The sequence below is a fragment of the Canis lupus genome, chromosome 7, assembly GCF_003254725.2.
Source record: "Canis lupus dingo isolate Sandy chromosome 7, ASM325472v2, whole genome shotgun sequence".
Taxonomy (NCBI): domain Eukaryota; kingdom Metazoa; phylum Chordata; class Mammalia; order Carnivora; family Canidae; genus Canis; species Canis lupus.
Window position 1 is genome coordinate 44,950,697 of NC_064249.1, and position 14,204 is coordinate 44,964,900.

At 40.8% G+C, this 14,204-nt stretch overlaps 1 protein-coding gene across 1 annotated transcript in view; it reads left to right on the top strand.

Moving 5' to 3' along the window:
• EPG5 (ectopic P-granules 5 autophagy tethering factor) overlaps window positions 1-14,204 on the top strand; it is a 103,428-nt gene that overhangs the window by 70,186 nt on the left and 19,038 nt on the right. Inside the window, exons 30-36 of the mRNA XM_025429001.3 lie at window positions 915-1,109; window positions 2,384-2,597; window positions 4,528-4,676; window positions 5,493-5,694; window positions 6,268-6,340; window positions 7,837-7,940; window positions 12,537-12,712. Coding sequence (XP_025284786.1) covers window positions 915-1,109; window positions 2,384-2,597; window positions 4,528-4,676; window positions 5,493-5,694; window positions 6,268-6,340; window positions 7,837-7,940; window positions 12,537-12,712 — 1,113 coding nt within the window. The remainder of the gene's footprint in view (window positions 1-914; window positions 1,110-2,383; window positions 2,598-4,527; window positions 4,677-5,492; window positions 5,695-6,267; window positions 6,341-7,836; window positions 7,941-12,536; window positions 12,713-14,204) is intronic.

Sequence of the window (14,204 nt, forward strand, 5' to 3'; positions counted from 1 at the left end):
TTTGTGACTTGCTGGTTATTGTCCTTTGCACGTTTTCTGTTACAGAATTTGTTTTTTTATTGCTTTGGAAGAGCTCCTCAGACTATCCAGAATGTCTTCTAAATTGATTTTTCTACTTTGTCATTTTCCTTTAATTTTATCATACTTTTTGCCTTAGAGAATTTAAAATTTTTATATATTCAAATTTCTCAGTCTTGCTTTTTATTATTTCTGCCTATGATCCAGCTTATCAAAGCCTTCCTGGTGCTGAAATTATTTAAATACTTATATCCAGTACTTTTTTTTTTATTAATTTTTTTTATTTATTTATGATAGTCACAGAGAGAGAGAGGCAGAGACATAGGCAGAGGGAGAAGCAGGCTCCATGCACCGAGAGCCCGATGTGGGATTCGATCCCGGGTCTCCAGGATCGCGCCCTGGGCCAAAGGCAGGCGCTAAACCGCTGCGCCACCCAGGGATCCCTATATCCAGTACTTTTATCATTAAGACCAATTTAAAACAAGGTGAAATTATCTTGACTATATATTAATTATTAAAGTTAAGTTTTTCAAAGTATTAAAAGCACATCTCAATAAAATCTATAACCTAGAGGTTTTGTTTTCTTGACAAAAATGCAGTCACTTTGGATACTTAGTAATCATAGGAGGTACCTTGCAATTTTCTGGATTCAAATTATCCTAATATTTTAATGTTTTAGAAACTATGGCTTGTCCAACTCAAATTCATGGATAGATTCAGAGTTTTTAATATCACCTGCATTGGAAGTGTTAGATTTATCTGTATTGATTTTAGATATTTTTGACTGTTTCATGTTTTCATTTAGAAAAAGTCCTACTAATGCCCTTAAAACTTGGTTGCTTACATAAAAGTGGTTGGGGGCAGAATTTGGTGACATTTTCTCTAATTCTTCCAAGGTGTTTATCAGCGGCACTAAGTCAGAGTGCAAAAGAGTGCTGGAGACCATTCTGAAGAATAGAAGGCTCTGCTCTCTGCTGTCTCCTTTCTTCACTCCCAATGCTGCACCTGCAGAATTCATTCAACTCTATGAGAAAGTGGTGAAGTTTCTAAGTGAGGACAACAGTGATATGATTTTCATGCTGCTGACCAAGGTGAAATGTGATTCGGTGCCGATGCCAACACAGAAGTGTAGAATCTAATGTGATTTCCCACTCCGTAGAAATGAAAGGGCCCCTGAAGCTCTGTTTTCTGGCAGACACTTTTCACATTTTGTATCCTCTTCAAGCAGCCTGATCTGGCAGCTTTTTCTTCTGATGGCATTGGTTGTGTTGTGTAGTGGAGTCTTATTCCACATAGTAGAACAAGGACTTCCCTCCCAAGCCCTCTTTAGAAACTGTACAGCTTTGAAATATTCATAATAATAATTGAGTGTGTCATTCTTTTGAATATATCCTGAATTTATGCCAAAAATGTGTTTGATAAATGAGATATCATATATCAAAGTCTCTCATATTTAGAATAAGCCAGATATAAGCAAATTGCCTTTGTCCTCATCCCAAGTACAATATTAACTAGGGCCCAGGCAATGAATTTACTTAACCACTTGAGAATTGAAGAGCCTTAGTGATTTTGCCTTCACTTGTATTTCTTTGACATGTATAAATCATAAAACCTAGGCGTTTTCTAGGGCCTAGAGACTACTCTCAGTCTGTCATGAGGCAGGACATAGAGTTGGAAATCCTAGAAGGGGATCAGTAACACCCAGAATTTTTATTAGCTGAGATAGGTTACTGCCACAGATTCAGAAATGTGGCTGTATCAGATGGAGACAGTCCCGTAAAGTGGTTGCTTTTCTTTTCTTTCTTTCTTTCTTTTTTTTTTTTTTTTTTTTAAGATTTTGTTTATTCATTCATGAGAGACACACAGAAAGAGGCAGAGACATAGGCAGAAGGAGAAGCAGACTCCCTGTGCGGAGCCTGATTCAAGACTTGATCCCAGGGCCCCGGGATCACAACCTGAGCCAAAGGCAAACGCTCAACTACTGAGCCACCTAGGTGCCCCAAAGTGGCTGCTTATTTCTGGCACCAAGACCAGTGGGGAAGAACTACAAAGTTCTGAGTCTTGCCTTGTAGGGAAAGCTTAACCAAAAATACATTACAAAAAGCATGTGGAGCTGAGAAAAAAAAAAACCCTGCCTCTGTAATCCCAGAAGGTGAAGCAGAGCTGGAGGCTTATTGACACCTATAAACTGTTGACCTGTGTCGATTCTTTTAAGTATGTAGATACACATTTTAGTTTCAGTCTTTATACACAGCTAAATGTTAGATGATATTTGACTTTTAAACTAAATTTGCACATAGTTTTCTCTACTTCAGCTAATTTTCCAGTGTCAATAAAACTGCTTCTTGTTTCTTTTTCTTTTTAGTTCGATCTTAAGCAATGGTTAAACACCACTAAACCTCCTCTGTCTGATCGTACCAGGCTTCTGGAGTCCATTCATTTGGCACTTACTGCCTGGGGCCTCGAACCAGATGAAGATATTTTGATGCCATTTAATCTTTTCTGTAAGCACTGGACTTACCTTCTTCTCTACCAGTTCCCTGACCAGTACAGTGACATTCTCAGGCTGCTGATGCAAAGTAAGTATCTTTTAATTGTGACTGATTAGATTGCAGTGAATATTTAATGTGACATTTACCATTCTACAGATGTCATCCAAAAGTGTAAAAATAAGACAGGTATGCAGGAGTTGAGAATCACTAAGTTTTACCTCGAGTGCTTGACAAACCATGTCCAAAAGGTTACTGTCTGTAAAAAAGGTCAGTTATCGTCCTAAGTGTTCACATGGGCTCTGATTCAGCAAAAGACAACACCTAGTATGTGGGTGTTGAAGTCCAGTCGCACATCCACCTCTTCCCCTTGTCTTTGCAGCTGTCCTGAGCTGGGCTGGGGTAGAAGTGGGCCTGCTTACTCTGCTGACTACAGATTTGGTAGGAGAAGGAAATTGCTCCTTTGCAATATGTTTACTGTGCTGACTGGTTTCTCTGTAGATCCAAATGGGGGATGCATTTGGTTTTTTTCTCCCCCTTAATTTCTTGACTCATGTCTTTTTTCTGCAAATAAGTTTTATCTGTATGTAATGGTAACCTGTATTTATAGTCACCAAGGGAAGGAGCAGCATTAAATTTTCTACGTTCCCACCATTTGTCTCCCCCCATACCCTGCAATTTTCCACTGGAGAATTGGAGATTAGAAGAAGAGTAAAAGATGCATACTGGCATAACTAATTTTTGTTCTAAATTTTCAGAACTCAAGTATATACTGTGGCTTTTTTGCCTGAGGGCTTTTTAAGAGATTGTCAACAGTGTGTATAGGCAACCATCGACTTGTGTTTAACAGGAAGTTTCTTTTTTTTTTTTTTTTAAAGATTTTATTTATTTATTCATGAGAGACAGAGAGAGAGAGAGAGAGAGGCAGAGACACAGGCAGAGGGAGAAGCAGGTTCCATGCAGGAAACTTGATGCGGGACTCGATCCAGGGACTCCAGGATCACACTCTAGGCTGAAGGCAGGCGCTAAACTGCTGAGCCACCCAGGGATCCCCTAACAGGAAGTTTCTACTTACCAGGAAAAGTAATTCAGTTAGAGGCTTAAGAATAACAATACCATCGCTGTCTGATTCCTGACCTCCAGCTCCCTGGTTTCCCTTTCCTCCTTGGCTGCCATGTTGGTACTCTGGAGCTTGACCTTTTCTTGTCCATTCTTCATGGACGAGCCTTTTGGTTTCCCTGCTGTATTCTAGGTGTGCATGATTCCCACACCTCTAACTTGATTCCAGGGCTGTGTCCTCTAAGAGCCAGACCATGGTAGCTATTCGATACAGACCCTTCACTATTCCCTAGACAACTCCCACTCAGCAGATTGCAGCTGCCTCATCTCTCCCCTCAGATGGACTCCTACAAGCCTCCACAGTTACCCTGTATGATCCTTATGCCACCTCTGGGTGGAAAGGGCCTGTAGAGGTTTTAGTCCTAGCCTCTGGTATGAGATTTACCAGTAGCAGGGTGCTGATTGTAGTGTCTACTTTGCAAGCTATCTCTGTTTTGCCCATTGTACGAGTGGAACTTCAGAGGTAAGTAGGAGAAGAAAGCCTAGACTCTGCAGCTGCATTCTGCAGCGCAGTCTCCCTTGTCCTGTTACTGCTATTTCTCTTAGGGCTTCAGCCAGGAATATGGTATCTTGACCATCCTCCAGTCAGGGGCTGCTGGTGGGATTCCTTCCCCCTGCCATCTCCCCTCCATCTCCCCACCCCCACCCCCCCATTCCAGCTCAGATGGCTCCGGCTCTGGCTGTGCTCACTTTCAGTAGGGTGACTAGGAACCAGGAAGGTCAAGTGCCCAGGTGGACGGTTCTCTTTCCTGCGGTCCCTTCACCATAGGTCTTTATGAATTTGTTTTGGATTTTTATGTAATTTTCGTTCCTTTGTAAAGTACACATGTTGTTTGATTCAAGTTGAGAAAGTGAGTTTGTGACAGATGCTAACGTGCTGTCCTCCGTCCCTGCCCCTAAGGCTCCGCTGAGCAGCTGCTGAGCCCTGAGTGTTGGAAAGCCACTCTGCGAGCCCTGGGCTGCTGTGCTCCCGACTGCCAGCAAGGGGCAGCTTCTGCAGAGAGTGCAGTGCTTCAAAGCTCTCCAGCCGTTCTCTTGTCTGACAAACAGGTGTGTAGCTTTTGGTATCCGAAGTTTATGTCTCTGCCTTCCTTTTCTGTTTCCTTTGATACCTGTTTTCTAAACAGTTGAAACCCATTCAAAATTTATATCTAAAAAGCTACACTTTGGTGTATTATCTTTAAGAGCCCTGTGTTTTTGTTAGTCACTCGCTTTCTCCCGTACCCCCTTTGCCTTTCTCCCACCGCTCAGAGTCTGTCTTGCTCATCTGTTCAAAAGCAGCCAGACCTACCTGCTGTGGTTACCTTCCCTCCCACCTTAACCTGCCCTATTCTTAACCTTACATCCCTGGCTCCTTTGGTCAGGTTTTCATGCAGCGTCCCACAGAGCTCTCAGGTTCTTCGAAGTTCTGTGATATATCATCATAAGATTATGTTGGAAAGAATGATTCCTCTGCTTTAGAAAAAGAGTTCGAGGGATCCCTGGGTGGCGCAGCGGTTTGGTGCCTGCCTTTGGCCCAGGGCGCGATCCTGGAGACCCGGGATCGAATCCCACGTCGGGCTCCCGGTGCATGGAGCCTACTTCTCCCTCTGCCTGGAGCCTGCTTCTCCCCCTGCCTATGTCTCTGCCTCTCTCTCTCTCTCTCTCTCTCTCTGTGACTATCATAAATAAATAAAAAATAAAAATAAAAAATTTAAAAAAAAAAGAAAAAGAGTTCGAAAATCTGCTGATTTACTTTTCATATACCTACATCTTTGCAGTTCTGTTACAAAGTCTGAGCCCCCCCCCCCATCGCAGTCTACCGCAGTGCTCTGCTGAAAGTACACTCACTCAGTAAGGATTCTCTGACTCATCATTATCTTCTAGGTCATGGAGACTATACAGTGGCTTTCAAACTTTTTTTATAAGCTTCGGTTATCCACATTGGACTTTAAAAGCTTTGGTTTGTTCTCAAAATGGAGTCCTTACATGGCTGATATGAAGACACTTTTGGGCTATCTTGTGAAACGGCTGCTTGACTCAGAAATGGCCTGCTTGGCTCAAGATCCATCTGCCAGCAGCAAAACAGGTAATATGCCTTTAGTGTAACAGGGAGCGAGGTGCTCTGACCTTCCATTAGAAGAGACTTAGAGAGACACATTAAGAGATCTAATCTTAGCAATAAAACTATATATCTCAGTGTCAAGAAGAAGAAATAAGAGATATATATAATATAAGTGTGAACCCATCTATGTGTCATACCCTTGTTCACTTGAAGAACTGTGTGCTTTCCTCAGCTTGTCTCTGCCCTTCCTTCATAGGGCAGGGTCCAAGGAGATAGGTTTCAGCCTCCAGCTCTTTCTTCCTATTGTTTATCTCATTTAGGAAAGGGTTCTGAATATCTAAACATTTATCTTTAAAAAAATGTATGGTGTATGGTGTAAAATTATCCACGACACTGTGTTGTAATAAAAATTCTACAAGAAATTCTATTGCAGCAAAGGAAAACACAAGCATTTTTAGTCACACTAAATTTGTTGTTTGTCAACCTAGCTTTGTGAGTATACAGATAATAAGAAGTTGAGTTTTTTTTCCGTGTAATTAGTGATATTGACAGAGGATGAGCTTATTTCTTGTCTCTAAAAATTTTGCTTTGTTTTAGTGCTGAGATGCCTACATTCAATAATCATCCAGCTCTTTAAGCCATGGATCTTGGTTTTAGAGGGCAATGAAAGGTAAATAAATTTTCAGATATTCATATTCCTGCGACATTTATAGAGTTAGGTTCTGATGGTATTTTGGTATAAGGGATGCATTCATGGATTTAATTTTTTATGTTGGACCATACTAAATTTAGAAAATGCTTTCTCATGAAAGAAACTTGACATTTCCTGCTTGTGGAATTGTTAGTCTGGTTGATCAGACCTATTAATATTCAATATTAATATAATATTAATAATTATTAACATCATAATATTATATATTAATAGATATATATAATATAGGTATATTAATTAATATATATTAATATTAATATAACTTTGAAGCAAAAATGGACACTCATTTCCAGTTTTCCACAATGAATACATTGAATAAATTTTGGTACTTAATTTCAGAAAAGTGGATGTTGCTCTCCTGAATTAGTTTGATAATGTAGTATAAAATATGAGACTAATTTGATTTAGTTCCTCAGCTATTTATTTTTTGGAACTAAGATGGTTTTTGAATTACTGGGTGGAAACGAACCCTTTCACATGAGTTCTGGGAATAAATGAAAGCATGATGTTATGAGCATTTAAAACAGGTGTAAAACTGTTCACAGGCTGGGGGGTTGCCTTCTGAGTCTTTTTCCCCCTAAAAGAATACAAACAAAGCTAGGTAAACTTATCAGGAGTTTGTTAAAATTATACCAGTGCTAGATATTACAGTATTTAAGGTGTTTTCACAATATTAATCTGTTCCCAAGACTCAGAAAACATGAATGGCTTGTTCCATTCCACCACCAGTGAGGGCCAGAACTGGGAACAGAGCTTAGGGCTTCTGACTTCCCTCTCAAGACTCTGTATTAACTCATGCTGCTCCACGAGGTCGTCAAGGAAAGTAGAAAAGGTTTTGGATCTTTGCTTTTGCTAAAGGACTATCCTTCATCTGCAAGCTTCAGGATTCTGTGTTGACTCTGAGACTGCTGGCAATAATCCAGACTGTACCGTTGATTTCCAGGGAGAGTTAATGGGATTTATTTTTATATTGAACTTTCTGGACCCAACTCAGAAACTAAAATGATCATATAAAAAGTTTTATTCTATGGTTATTTCCTGTCCATTTTTGGCCATCTTTCTGTTACATGGATTTTTTTTTTCTTTTTTCCATGTTTTAGGTAGAAAAAACTGTTGAAGTCACTTAGTGGCATGTATCTAAGGCATTTGAAATGTAACCAAGATACATAAGGGTGTAAATTGGATATAAAAATGTGTTAATCTATGTAAATAACACACTTCTGAAACTTAATTGCATTGGAATAAAGATGTAGAAGAAAGTAAATAAAATTGTGTGGTTGATATCATGAACTACAGTTCACCTCCAGGTATTTACAGCTGTGAAAGTGGTCTGAGTGTGTCCTGCGGCTACACCGTACAGTGTTCTGTAGGATTTAGGCAGTCCCTAGACTCTGGGACCTAGAGTGATTTAATCCTGGTGCTTTCCTTTCTAAGTGTGCTTCTTTTGTTTAAAGCAGCCAACGGCATTACCCCTGGCTGGAGAGTGATGCTATGGTGGCCTTAAGCATTGTGCAGCTGTTCACCAACTGTATTGACTCCTTGCACGAGAGTTTTAAAGGTAGGAAGATGTTATGTCATGTCTCTGGTTAGGTACCACTTTTTCCCTCAATCATTCAGTTATTCTTTTGCCTCTGCTGTTCCTACTTTAATTTTATTTTAGTTGGGAGGTAGTCATCTTTGACCAAAGAAGGTCACTGGCACTGCTGGTTAGTATGAAGTTTGTTAACCTCTTACTGTTTGTAAGGTAGCTCTGAGCTGCATTAGCCATGGAAAATATGCAGCCATTCTCTTCAATATTCTCTTTCCCTCATGTTGAAGCTCATTCTCTCTACCGTGACTCTAACTTCTTTTTCATATTTTCTTTCTGTGCTTCATTTTGGGTGAATTATTGAGGACCTTCTTCCAGTTTACTCAGTCTTTCCAGCTGTGTCTATTCGGCTTTAAAAAAAAAAAAACCTATGAATTTTTAATTTCAATTTCTAGAAGTCATGTTTGTTTGTTTCTCATACCTTCCTCTTGAGAGCATTTTCTTTTGTTTAAAATTCTAATTTTTATTTCTTTGAAATGTTTAAATATAATTTCCTTTATGATCTGTATGCAGTAATAAGACCTGGAGTTACTATTGGGGATGGCTTGCTTATGCTACAGTTAGATGTTCCTTCAGATTCTTATACTCAGGAGCTTGTTTCCTTGTGTGTTTTTAAATTTTGTATTGTGAGCCCGTATTTAGAGAGATTTTCTCTGTGGGAATTCTGCAAAGAGCAGAATGAGGGTTTGTCCTCCAGAGTAGATCTGCATTTTTGCTAACCAAGGTCGTGTAATCCTTGGCTTGCTCACACTTGTGCTGTAAGTGGGCCGACCCCAGACTCCCTTGCAGGCGGGCCTCAGTGAGCACAATCAACTTGTTCCCTTCCTCGACTCCGAGTCAAAATGAAGGCAGAGAAAGTCCCTTTCTTTCTCTGAACTGCTCTCTCAGTGAGGGCACAGTCCTTAAGAGACTCCTCATGCGGGATCCCTAGGTGGCGCAGCGGTTTAGCGCCTGCCTTTGTCCCAGGGCGCGATCCTGGAGACCCGGGATCGAATCCCACATCGGGCTCCCGGTGCATGGAGCCTGCTCCTCCCTCTGCCTGTGTCTCTGCCTCTCTCTCTCTCTCTCTCTGTGACTATCATAAATAAATAAAAAGTTTAAAAAAAAAAAAAAAAAAACAAGAGACTCCTCATGCTGTTAAAACCCTGCAGAAGCAGACAGTCCACAGGCAGCTGAGGCTTCAATGTCTGTTCAGTACCGGGTTTCCTCGTCTCTCTTTGCTTCTGGTCCCTGCTTCCCTCCACTGAGCTACCTAGCTATGCATTTTTGGATATGTGTTATTTTATCTAGCGTATCTAAATGTTTTATATTGGGAATTTTATAAGGACATTGGTTCCATTCCCCTACCCCACCCACCCTAGTTTCTTACAGTCACCTCTTGTTTTTCCCATCTCCAGTTTCTGTTCCTGCTTATTGGCTGGATTAATTTTCCTGAAATAGTATCTATATCCTATCATATTCTTATTTCTAAACTTTTATTTTTTAGTTTTTTTAACAGAGCGCACAAGCAGGGGGAGCTGCAGGCAGAGGGAGAGGGAGAAGATAAGAGGGAGAGGAGTGAGAGTGGATGAGGAACACTTGACTCCCGTGTAGGTGTAACACCTATCTGTGAGAGGCGAGTGGGAAGGAAGAGCAGTGCCTCTGCCTGTGGTACAGCCAAGAAAGGGGGTGGCCAGCTCAGCAGCAAGTGCCAGGCAAAGATTCCGCGTCAGTGGTTTCCACGTTGGGCAGAAGTGGCCAGCTCTGTGGTCAGTTGTTGACTGCACTCAGACCCTGCAGTGGGTCCTAAAGGTGCCGTGGCCTGCTGGGCATGTTCTGTTTTGACTAGTGCGCCTCTGTGGCTACCATGTGTCTGTGAGGCACTTAGGCATCAATTTAACAACATGTCATTCAGCTCTTAAAAAAAAAACAAACAAACCTGGGTTTGTGTGTGTATTGAACAGACTTAGGTTTACAACAAAATTGAGCAAAAAAGTACACAGAGTATTACTCCCCCACTCCTCCCACACAGATAACCTCCCCTGCTATCAACATCCTCCACAAGAGTGGTGTGCTTGTTACAGCTGATGAACCTACAGTGACACATTATTATCACCCAAAACTCATAGTTCACATGACCGTTCACTCTTGGTGTTGTACATTCTGTGGATTTGGACAAATGTGTAATGACACACGTCCACCGGTACAGTATTCTATGAGTAGTTTCATGGCCCTAGGGATCCTCTGTGTTCTGTCTCCCCACCTTTCTCTCCCCACTAATTGTTGGTGACCACTGATTTTTTTTTCTTGTCTTCATGGTTTTAGTTTTCCTAGAATGCCACATAGTTAGAATCATATATTATGTAGCTTTTCATATTGGCATCTTTAATATGCATTTAAGTTCCTTCAAGTCTTTTCATGGCTTGATAGCTATTCCTTTTAGCACTGAGCAATATTCCATTGTCTAGATGTACCTTATTCAGTATTCATATTTTCTTAAGAGACAGAGAGAAAGTGTGCAGAGGTTAGGCAGGGCAGGGAGGCAGAAGGAGAGAAAGAATTTCAAGCAGGCTCCACACCCTGTACGGAGCCTGACTTAGGGCTCAATCTTACCATCCTGAGATCATAACCTGAGCCGAAATCAAGAGCTGGTCATCCAGCTGACTGAGCCACCCAGACGCCCTGTCATCTGGTATTTTTGGTTGACTTTTTGCAAAAATGCCTGATCTCTTTAAAAAAATTTTTTTGGCCAAACTGTAAGATGTAAACTCTAGGTACAGAAACATTATTCCTTTTATCCCGCATGAGACTTAGGCAGTGCCATAATCTCAGTGTCTCTTTGATAAGTATTTGTTTAATGAGTACATGAAATCCTAATAGTACTCACTTTTTTTGGAAAGACAAACTTCTAGTTGCCTCTTATCATAAAAAATACTCAAGTATCTAATTATAGTCAAATAGGCACTACACATACACACACAAGCACACGTACACTATGGGTTTTTTTTTTTTTTTTAAAGCAAGCTCCATGCCCAGCATAGAGCCCAACATGGGGCTTGAGTTCACCACCCTAAGATTAAACATCTGAGCTGGACATTAAGAGTTGGACATTTAACCAACGAGCCACCCAGGCGTCCCTGTATGTTTAGTTTCTTAATATAAGGACAAGCACTCTCTTAGGCTCTTGCCTGTGTATATAAATAAGAAAGTAGCTTGGGAACGGGCTGCTTCACAGCTAACATCAGGAATTGATAGCTGAGTTCAAGAAGAAACAGAACTATGCAAAGCAGGAAGAAGTTTTTTTTGTTTTTTTTGTTTTTAAGATTTTATTTATTTATTCATAGAGAGAGAGAGAGAGAGAGAGAGAGAGGCAGAGACACAGGCACAGGGAGAAGCAGGCATCATAGAGAGAGCCTGACGTGGGACTCGATCCAGAGTCTCCAGGATCACGCCCCGGGCTGCAGGCGGCGCTAAACCGCTGCGCCACTGGGGCTGCCTAGAAAGAAGTATTTTATTGTAACCTTTTAGTGAGGTCTTCTGATCCAGCTCTCTCCTTTTATTCATGAGAAAGTGAAGACTCAGAAAGCAAAATGAATTTCTCTGAGCTCACAGAACTTACGTGTATCTGGGCTGGAAGTAGAAACTCGGTCTTGTCCCAGGCAATTACCTTTTAGACATCTACCTACTAATCCATCTTTGTTTAAACAAAACTATCTTTTATTCATATTTAAATATATGCTACCCTTAACTTGTCTTAGAAGGTTAAAAACATGTTGATATTTCATGCTGTAGAATAAAGTAAGGACTCTGAATCAAGGGCACAGGGATGTTGGAAACGATAAATTGTTTGGCACCATGAGTTGATGCTCATTGGTCATTTTTCAAAAGCCGCTACTAAGAAATACCATCAAGTTTCTGTTCTTGTTGGGGTGGCTCCCTCTTCTTTGACTACATTCATCCCTTTGCATAGAATCAGAACGTCTGAAAAGTTTTGTTTTAGACTCAGTGCCCCTTCTGTTGCTATTTGTCTTGAGGGCAAGACAGTTGATACTTGTGATGGTAATACTGAGTGATCTGTGTCTCAGAGGAGTGCTGTTTTAGAATAACTTAGCTGAGTGTCAGTTAATAGTCTAGTTTTACTACACCAAGGGCTGAGTTTTAGTCATGTGCAACATTTCCTTTGGAGCGATACTAGATTCCTCCAAGGCACTAAATGAGTAAGTCATACATGCCAGTGACTGAGTATTTGCTGAGGGCAACAGACTAAAGGGATGCCTAGAAGTGCTTGGGGTTGGGCAAGTTTATGTGAGTTAGAAAGCCATGCAGTTGGAAGCTTTAAAGAAAAACTAATCACCCCTGCTATCTCCCACATACCAGCTACTCATTCCAGTTTCACAAGTAAGTAATTACAGTCTTTGCTATTATTTTGTCATCAGTTTTTTTTTTTTCCTGGCACATGAAAATCTTTGAAATTCAGGAATTATTGAGTCTTTATTTAGACTTTTAGTACAAGTTTTTTGTATGTGTGTGTTGGTTTTTAAAGATAACCCAAATGGTCTTCAGCTGTGTTTTCTGTTTGAATTTTAGATAAGCTGTTGCCAGGTGATGAAGGAGCCCTCAGGTTACACCTGATGCATTATTGTGAAGCATGTACAGCACCCAGAATGCCAGAGTTCATTCTGTACGCGTTCCATAATGCCTACCGGAAGCTCCCATGGAGGGACCTGTACCCTGACCAGATGCTCATGGAGGCCTTCTTCAAGGTGAGCTATCACCCTCCATGGCACAGCCTGGCTCCTAGGGAACAGCCTGTTCACTGTGCTTCTTAGGCATGATTGCAGTGTGTGCCAGAGTGGACTGTGCCGGCCTTCTGTGTTGTCCGAATGGTGCTCATGTGAAGCAACATTTCATGGAAATCCTTTTACTGTGGTAGAAGGTTACTAGAAGACATTTGTAGGACTGTTTTTAAACCCAGAGAAAGATTTTGTCTGTAATATGGCTGTCACCCCCTAGGCTTTAGTAATATTGCTGTATGAGTACGTAACTGACGTCGTCAGGCTCAGTCTTGGTGACTCTGGGTCTACATATTTTTCTAGGACAGAAGCATCAGGCTCACATGCTGTTAAATGTTCTATTAAAGCAAATGTAATTGGTACTCAAGCCATTAGTTTCTCTAAGCAGTTACATAAGGGAATAATGTTGTGGGAGATAGAAGTGCATCGTAACAACCAATGATGCATCATAATCACATAAAGACCGGAAATAACTTGGACAAAAGGCTAATACGTATGCGAGTCTTAGCAGTAGAAGCACTAGTCACAGAAAACAGGCCCTGTAGCGTGACTTACAGAGCAGCCTGACATGTCTGTGGTTCTTAAGTTTTCATTTTTAAAAACCCATTTTACTCTTGTCTCAGCTTTTTGTAGTTTCTCCAGTTTATTCAGAGTCACTAGTTCTTTTGTGTTTACTCTTAACTTGACATTCCACTGATGATGGAGATGCCATGAGTGCTTTAGTTACTGCAGGCTGACGGTGGTTTCTGGCAGTCTGTGAAGTATACTGTGTCCCATTTGTGCTGTCTGTGGAGAGCACCCAGGGCTGCTTTGTTTCTGTAGCTAAGCTCCGGGGAGAGCCGAGGACAGCTGTTTTGGAAATAGAAGCTTAGGAATGATTTTATAGCTAGGTTTAGTATATGAGATAGATCCTGAGTAGATATTTATCACCACTGTGAACATGAAGAGGATGTTTATTTAAACAACCGTGAGATAGCTTTAAGTAAGCAGGCAGCCTCAGCTGTGTGACAGATCAAATGGTAGCATGGCTGTAAGGGTTGCTGTAGACTTGGTGCCTCTGGGAATTTAATCAATCATAGGTGACCTTGATCTGGCCAGAAGCTGGAAGCCTTTCAGTTCTGTATGTCCTGCCGGAGTAAGAAGGGATGTGTTTTGAGGGATTTGGAGTGAGAATAGAAAACAGGTCATAAAGGAGGATGAGGAATCATTTTCTAAAAGAGAAAAGAATAAGCAGTTAACAAAATATAATGATGGTAGTCACGGAAGGGCATGAATCATCACCAGATTCCATTGACTGTGGTTTTATAAATGAATTTTAATCTTCATTTTAAACAGAAAAATTTATAGCTAGCCATGTTTTATTTTAAACAGACTGTTGAAATGGGTAATAAGAGATGACTCTGACATTGATCATATACTATAAAATACATTTACCCCCACCAATTCCTAATATATTTTAAAT